Below are 9,305 nucleotides of genomic sequence, written 5' to 3' on the forward strand. Positions count from 1 at the left end.
CAGGGAAATACTCTTTCACACCCCCTCCCCTTCTCTCTCTCTCTCTCTCTCTCTCCTAATCTTTCTCTATTTCTCTCTCTCTCTCTCTCTCTCTGTATCAATTTCTGTCTCTCCTTTTCTGTCCCTCTATCTCTCTCTGGACAAACGCCCTTGTTTGTGAGATTAAAGGGTCATCATCCATATATCGACACTTCCTGTCTAAAATGATCAATTTCCCTTCAACAAAAACAAAGTCTACGTGGGAAATAAACCCGAAAATGTTCTACAGATCCATTTGGTTGATATAAATTGAGACAATGTTTAAAATATAAAATTCATTGCTTGTCACATACATTATATTATAAGTTAATTTCTAATTCAATTTCTACAAAACCAAATCATTCGTGGTAAAAGCAACATTGTTATTTCATTTAAGCCTGGATAGCTCTATATACTGATATTATTTTCCGTAGAACATATTTGTATTATAACAACGGAATCATGCCTCCTATTTTCACAAATTTGTAAAAACGATTCGGTCAAACAGTCTCGTTAGAATTCACATGGTCGCAAATGATTCCGAAAATTTCCATTAGGTTAGGTGATAATGCTCAGAATTACGATAACAAGCTAAAATGACAGGAGAAAAAAACCATACGGTATCTAAAGGCAAGCACGGGCGATTGCAAAATAATGACTTGCCTGTGTCATGCTATGAAATCATATAAGTCGTTGTGTGCCGGGGGGGGGGTGTCTCATTCTGAATGCTATGTCATACATCAAGTTCATATAACACAAATATTACAACTCTTCTTTCATATCAACTTTGCAGTCCTCCCATCCCATTCAATGAGTCTGTCTACCCAACCCGGCCCCCCCACTCAGTGTTATTTACGGTACGCGTATGCTCGTTCCGTCTTTTTGAAAGCACCCCCTATCTGAGGACTGCCAACATTTCCGAACCCCCCCTTTCGCGGGCTTTTCCTGCCGTTGGAGACCCCCCTAAATACGGAAAAATGCTCAATGTACCCCCCTAAATTCGGAATAATTTCTCAGGAGTCGAAAGAGATGAGAGAAAAAAATAAAAACACCCCCTTTTTAAAGAAATCTCCGGGTGAATAAATGCACATACACCCTTTTTTTTACAATTCTCGGGCCGGACTTTGTCGCACGAAAATTACCCTTTAACCGGACATTTTGGTAACACGCATGCGGTCATTCCGACCCCGGAGTGGGGGGGGGGGGGCCGGGCTACCCAATAAGCCTGATATACTAACATGATATAGAGAACACGCAAGGGAACCGGTCACTTCACAAACACATACGTGTATAAAGATCAGCACATAAGATACAAAACATCTAATTTCCTTATTTTCATACTAACCAGGAAACGTTTTTTTTATTTGTCTGATAACAGTGCAAGGATGTCGAACAAAACATACAAATATGAACCTCGTTTCGACATGCATAATTTACGCAAGCTGTTACGGCTAATACAGGAGTTATATGAAATTAAAAATTTCGGTTAGGTTTACATTGTATTTTATGTCATCCGTGCATGCTCCAAGAGAAGAGTATATGATATTTAAGCTCATATACCATGATGGCAAGTATAAAACAATATGAATATACAATACTATTCTTAAGTTGGATACATCTGAATCAATTCACCTGAAATCAAGAGGTGACAGAAATAAGACAGGCATGAGCCGACAGGTACAAGAAAATAAAGGATGTGCTTTTATTCGTCTATATATATCTTTTACCATTTATTCCTCTGCTACAGGCAGCCGTTAAGGATTATCATGGGTATATACATGAATTTAAGAAACCCCATCATGCATTAGTTGGGGGTGCCCAGATTGGGGGCGGCGGAGGGGGGGGGGGGTCTTACTACTGTTGTGAATATAGGTTATTGAGAATTACCTGTTGAAGCATCTTGTGGGTTTCTGATAGCCAGGTGGAACTCGTTTCTCATAAATCTCGTTCATTTCGCTATTGCATGTCACCTCCATTTTCTACACAGGATATGAAAGAAGGAAATATAGATGATAAGGATAGAAAACACAGGATAATTCTTCAAAGATGCAGCCTGTTGACATTATTTTCAGACAAATATAAGAACGGGAGGTACAAAAGAATAATGAGCCGGCACTCCTTTGAGAAAGAGGTAGTAACAATGTAAATTAATTCATATTTCAATTAATGTCACATGAAGAGAACATTTTAATGTATTGGATTACTAAATTACATTGTAGCGCCTTGGATGATATAAGTGTGCTGTAAAAAGTACTTATTATTAGTTAAGTGTAGAGCAAGATTAGGCCCAAATATTCCAAAATGACGAATAAGGAAATACATTCATATGAACGAGGGTTGTGGTGAATGGGATAGAGGGGGAGGGGGGGGGGGGGTAAACGAGAAGAAATCGAAATTGAAAACTGGTACAGACTAACACGGGAACAAATAATGACTTCAGGCACTTAGAAACCAATGAACCGCAGTTTATCGCCTGATTATATTTTTGCTATTTTAGTTCACAGTGGTAAAGGATGTAGACATTTCCAAAGAAATCGTCCATTAAAATCTATTGAGAAATCGTGATTAAGATACTTTACAGGGATAATGATAACACAAACATCTGCAGGTTTGCCGGTGGCAGTCTTAACCACATGTGTTCAAGTGAACATTTCGTGATAAATAAACTGAAATCATATAGATCTGAATAAAATAGTTGGGGATATTTGCATCAGACAAGGCCTGTAAGCAAATTATTATTTGCATTCATTGTTACAATAATGATAGAGATAAATCATTCATTGTTATGTTATTCTCGACATTTCCCAGTCTGAAGAATGTGCTAATACAAAATACAACTACAAAAAGATATGATAAATAGGAGCGCCTTCGAATGAAAAAATAGGGTCAATTTCACAGAGTTGCAAGTTTCCATAATCGGTATGCGGAAGTTGTGCTGGAAATTCTTTTTCATGTATGTGTCTGTGCGTATGACAAATATCCCTGAATAATGTATTATTATCATGATAATTAACTGTCATGAATGAAGAGTATTATATTGTGATGTTACCGCCATTAATGTCTTTGTATTCCTTTGATTGTGAATTAGAATGATTGAACAGCCTACATATTAAATGGTCTGTAAATCATATTCATCTGTTATACCCCTCGTTAAGCAAAGTGAACAGTGAAGTTCTACTTTTGAGAAGGTTCCTTTATTTTTTCAAATTTATTTGCATTAACGTAAGGCGCCAACCACCGCCTCTCTTCGAGTAGAACCTTACACGAAAGTTAAACATATCATAGGTCGGAATCATATTGATATAAAAGTGCAGTGGTAGATCTACTTCCTTCCTGCTTGGGCTAAGAAATGCTATGGAGTTGTTTTGTGATCCCTAACTTTCTTTTGTGTGTGTGGGGGGGGGGGATGCCCCACATTATCATGCTCCCTAGATTCGCCTGTACTATTGGAATAAGATTTTTAAGGAACACAACATCTGAGTTCAATGTTAGTTGAGCTGATGTCAATAAGATCCTTAATTTTTCCCGTAAATCACGTGGGTTATCAAGGCAGGCGAGTAAGCTACAACATATGCTGTATGTAGCCTGCATCCTTTTTTTGTTTTTTGTTTTCATCTTTTTTCTTTCTTTTTCTCCTTCTTCCTCTTCTTTTGTTTTCTTCTTCTTCTTCTTCTCCTTCTTCATATACGCGTTATGGTCTGTTTTGACGTAAGCATTATGATATAGGAGGGGGGGGGGGGTGGTGGTGGCATTTTTCTACGAAATGTGTCATCATAACCATAGTTCGTTGTCTGAATTGATTAATAAACTTTTGAACTATAGACCTTGCGCCACAAACCCTTTAGTTCGATTCTGATAAGGGTAGGCGTCATAATATTTACATCATCTGCCTTAGAAGACAACTCAATTTGTGTTAAGGTGCATTTAACATCCTTGTTTTAAGGAGAAAGTAGCCTAATATCTTCAAACGATATTTGATCTTTTATTTATATGGACGAACACGCCAGTAAACGTGTATTTTTTATGATCGTTGCTTTAGTTGTTTTTTCCTATTCTGTTATATATATATATATATATATATATTATTGGCAATAAATCACAATTAACTGCAATTTTTGTCTTCAGTTGCTGGCGTTCACCACGCACCGGGACAAATATTCTAGGTTCAATAATTTTTGTCCAATCTAACAAAAAAGTTTAGCGTTGTCTTGAGTATGAATAAAATAATCCCACTACCCATCTTTCTCCAGCGAGAAAGAAATTTCAGGTTTATACAAAAGAGACCTCAATTAAACACATTTGTTAATAATATAGACCATGTTTCCGTGAAGTTGGTAAAAACTCATGCAGCCCGAAAGCTAGACTACGAGACGGACGTACGTGTATGTAAACAACACTCGAGGGAGCGAAAGAAATTTAAGTAGTGAAGGGGAAAACCCCTTCGTTTTATTATCAATAGAGCATTACGTTCTGTACAAAAGTTCGGTTTTCTCATAATTGTAAAGCAAACCACAGAAACACAAATTCATTGCATTTGGTGCATTGAAATTAAACACCAATGGCCTTTGACCCTTTTCCCCAACAATCGAATTAAATATTTCGTACATTGTATTTACCCTATAACATTGAAATAGGTATATATATCTTGTACGAAATTTTAAGTGAATACCATAAATAGATAACTTATTATCGCTTTTATATTTGATTCGTTTATTGATTCTGCTAAACAAAAATGGAATATAGACTGGATGACCCAAACTTTGCACGTAAACGAAACACATCAGTCTTCTTAATCTTGTTTTAAATTATTGAACAGCTTTTCCTCTTGTTAAACTGTGGGTATGAATTAATCTTAAACGCTGCATGGGTAACATTGTTTTAAATAAAAATCAAGCAAAATCATGATTTGTGCATTTTCTTTTACAGAATGTTCGTACGTCTTTATGGCAAACACAAATCAATTGCGTCTAGCTCGTCATAATTGGTGTATAAATATTTGATTTGTTGAGATATATTTCAAACGGTGTTTGCTCTTCTGGGTGATCTACGCTCTTGAACAGACTTTACATCACAGACTTTGGTAAACATTGCAAACCTGTAACTTCTAGATGAAGTTTTTTATCAGTACGAGTGGTTTTGTTTGGTCTTATTTGATCTTTGTTCATTTATGCTGTTTCGTAACGGTGTTCATGTAGTTTTATGAAAGCATAACACACTCCTTTATTAGTATTACAACAACAACAACTACTACTACTACTACTACTACTACTACTACTATTATTAGTATCATTATTAGTTTATTATTACTACTACTACTACTTCTAATACTACTATTACTACTACTACTACTACTACTACTACTACTACTACTACTACTACTACTACTACTACTACTACTACTACTAAAACAGTTGTTGATGCTGCTGCTACTGCTACTACATGTATTATTACCACACTATTATTACTATTAATTACTACTACTAATAATAATAATAAAACTGTTTTGTTAATATTATTTAGTAATAGTTGTAGTATTAGTTTATTGTTGTTGTTGTTATTCTCATTACTATGATTAATTATCATCATCATCATCATCATCATCATCATCACCATTGATACTATGTTGCAGTCCTCTTCTTTTCCTCTCTTCTTTTCTCTTTCTCCAAGCTCTCTATCCTCCTCTCCTCTTTGCCTATCCCTTTCTTTCTTTCTTCCTTTCTCCCATTTATAATGTAATGTATTTATGTATTCGGGCGTACCCACTACAAGCTATGCTTTTCGGGTTTCGCGCCTTCTTCCTTGTAATACAAGTTGTTTAATTATATTTATGTTCCTACTTATATATTGTATTGTTCGGAAGAAAATAAATGTTTATTTTAAATTGAAATTGAAATCATCATCATCATCAGTCATCATTATACTTCTACCACTACCACTGATACTACTACTAGGGGATAAACAGACCTATCCTAGTTTATCGTTGGTTTCAAGTTAACCATCAAATCATTTAAGCAATCAAAAATATAAAAATCATAAATATATTAAAAGAATAATAGCCTACCTTGGATTCTTCTTCCGTCCACTCATTGTTACTCAGGATTGATTTGAATTCCACTCTCGTCACCGATTCATGAAGTGATTTACATTCCTCACAAACAATGATTCCAAAATCAGTCGAAGCCCAAACAGGATCTATATCGTATCATATACAAATGATAATAACAAGACGATGGGTAGATATGAATATGTATATGAGATGTAGCGGAGAGATTGAGAAATCCTCATTTCAGTTATCATGGATATACCACAGAGTCGACAAAAGGATTACTAGGCCTATCCAAACAACATTGCAATGTTACGGTGTATGTTGCTAAACAAACTATACCAGTCCCTTTATATTGAAATGAATTGAATATTTTTAATTTAAGGTATAATCATCATTTCGTTGCAGCCACTGACTAAACTGCATTCTATACAACATTGATAACAAGTTAAACAAATGTAGATAATGAAAATTCGTAAACTTAACAATTGTAATTGTATTAATTGATTCGCACATTTCATAATATTGCAAATATTCAAATATATATTTTAATTCGGTATTAATTAATCTCCCTAAAACAGAAATATGATGGTAGAGGTTGGAGCTAGGAAGTAGTTTGGTCAAAATAACAAAGTTGCCGAACCACCATCAGTCATGGTAGTTGATTGCCCACAAGCCCCGCATGCAGGATATATGCATAGTTATAAATCACTAACATATTGCATGGTTTATGTTGAACAAATATTATGAACATAATCGTGAAGTTTATTTGATTCATTAATATCTCATTCAAGTAAGCATACATAGTATAATAGGCAAATATACATCTCTGAATTCATTATGATGCAATAGAAACGAGTTGCAATACTTCTTATCACTTGTAATTATTACAGGCTTTATGACTTGATGTTCCCTTTAAAATATAGATGAGGAAATAAAAACATGATTTTCTCGTATATCACACAATTTGTTTTCTTTTCTTCAGCCTAATGTGTTTAGAATATAAAGTTCAGTAAGTGGTCGTTGGAAAAATCAGATTAAGCAAATATCACTTTAGTATATAGGGGCGGTAATGTACCTAGCGACGGGGTGAGGTGCGCTGGTGGGAGGGGGTGGAGGGGTGGGGGTGGAGGGGTTAGTATCTTAGTTTATCCGAATTGTTATGACAGCATTGTCATTCGTTACATATGGAAAGTCATTTCAATCCTTATTTTAATGAATAACATCCGTAAATTCTTACTAAAAAGGGACTCTAAAGATTACCCCAAAACATAAACACATGAAAAGATAATAGTACACTTTGATACATGTTTATTGTGCAATCGTCATGACTGAATATCTTTGCATGTCAGATTACACACATATGTTTTGGGTTTACTCATCCTCACACTCTAAGTGTGAGGAAGCCACCGACATATTACAATGCATATGCGATCTTACATTGTTTCTATAGTAGGTCCATGGTATAAGCATGAAGCTAAAAAGGCAAACTGATGAGCTATTTCCTCTATAAAGGACAAAGTGAATTTGAATACCAAAATCTTGATAATTAACATGGATTAGAAAAGAAGACCTTTGGGTTATTCTTAAGTATTTTTTTCTTTTCCCGGCATCCATATAACTCTCATTAATCTCAATTGTTACTTTGTAGTCATTGTTTTCTTAATGATGGATCGGTTTCTAATAACATGATGAAGCATTTATTTAAACATAGTGTACTGATAGTGATGATTATCACACGTGTACGGACTGGTTGGGGTTGGGTGTGTTAATGAACGAGGTCTCAAACAGAATAGCCTAGAAAGAGTAGCATGTTACAGGAAAACATAAACGTGCTTATTTCTTACTATAAATCATTTAAATTGGTACGTGTATACACTTAATTATATCCTTGTAACCTCACCTGGAAAACCGCACTTATCACAGTCACAGTCACGACAGTCAGCACACTGGTCATTGCCTGCTTTCACCCTCAAGGTAATCACCCAAGATTCTCTGTTCGGAACCCCGCTATTACCCGCCATTTTCACGTGAATCTTACACAGGTTCTAGCTTCACCTTTGAAAAATAAAGATATGTCACCAACCAATAATGTTTATATGAATCAATAATACTAATAAATGAAATGTAATTTTTATCCGAAGAATTTCGATCAAAGTGCGATCTTACCATCATTTAAAATCTTCTCTTGTTATCGATTAGATTTGGATAAACAGCTGAAAGGGATTGTTACTAGTACAATATAGAAGGGATATTGATACTTATCATATATGCCTGTTCGTAATCTTATAAGGAAAATAAGAAATTCACGTTTTTTTAACAGTTATATTAAAAGAAAAATGCACTGCGATAATTCCGTGCTGATAAATGGTAGCAATTTCTATTTAATCGTGTTTACACAAAATGAGAATTGTCACAATCGTTGCCTTTGATGAAATCTATAGAATACCTGTTTTCCAAAATGAGATGAACACAATCCACGTTCATGCCAAGTCTAGCATGACAAACAAAATCCCGACAATATTATTCCACTTTGAAGTTAGACAGGCTGCTTTCCAAATGACACACACAGAGGTCCGAAAGCATCACAGAGTTCGCCGGCTGGCTGGCTGCATGACTCGAATGAACAGACTTGCAAACATTTGTGTCCCACCATAGACCTACCGAATTATCACGAAGTAAGCAAGGTAGTTTAATATTTACATTGTAATGATTCGTCCTTTGAATGCTTCTGTAAATAGGTGCTATGAAATGTCCTAGTCCGGTTCGGAAATCCTTGCTGAATGTTATAGACTAGCCTACTATATATATATATATATATACGACCGATACTGTGTGTTGACTACTTCATATAAGCCTACCCAACAAACAAGGAAGTGCTTACGAGAAAAGGGGTTGCAGAGCCTCAGAGGCAGAGCGTGCGTCAACATTTTCCGAAGGGAAGTATGAAATATGGGGGGGGGGGGGTAGAATAGAACTATTATTATTATTGGGAGACATGGTAGAAATGAATACAAGTTGTTCCTTGCCTCAATGCACACATACAATGCTAACTGGCTGCTGAATCTCCTGCATTGTCAGAAGGCTGGGAATAATGATTTTTCAAAACAGATGAAGGGGAGGGGTGGTGAATGAAAGAATGAAACGAATGCCCTAATACGTATCTCTTTGGTGAAGAACATATTGCAATCGAAACGAGATATGAATGCAATTCTCTCATGTATTCTATCTTTCCTCACCCTTT

General features: G+C 35.6%; 1 protein-coding gene across 3 annotated transcripts in view; it reads right to left on the reverse strand.

Annotated features, from left to right (window-relative positions):
- LOC582857 overlaps positions 1–8,916 on the reverse strand; it is a 28,871-nt gene extending 19,955 nt beyond the window's left edge. For 2 of the 3 annotated variants that reach the window (XM_011681630.2, XM_011681631.2), the window contains exons 1-4: positions 8,511–8,916; positions 7,965–8,119; positions 6,080–6,210; positions 1,906–1,997 (exon numbers count right to left, since the gene is read on the reverse strand). In XM_011681630.2, coding sequence (XP_011679932.2) covers positions 1,906–1,997; positions 6,080–6,210; positions 7,965–8,085 — 344 coding nt within the window. In that variant the 5' untranslated portion in view covers positions 8,086–8,119; positions 8,511–8,916. The remainder of the gene's footprint in view (positions 1–1,905; positions 1,998–6,079; positions 6,211–7,964; positions 8,120–8,510) is intronic. The other variant, XM_782795.5, reaches the window with a different exon arrangement.
- Positions 8,917–9,305: the final 389 nt, after the last annotated feature.

The sequence above is a fragment of the Strongylocentrotus purpuratus genome, unplaced genomic scaffold (assembly GCF_000002235.5).
Source record: "Strongylocentrotus purpuratus isolate Spur 01 unplaced genomic scaffold, Spur_5.0 spur5_scaffold_5, whole genome shotgun sequence".
NCBI lineage: Eukaryota > Metazoa > Echinodermata > Echinoidea > Camarodonta > Strongylocentrotidae > Strongylocentrotus > Strongylocentrotus purpuratus.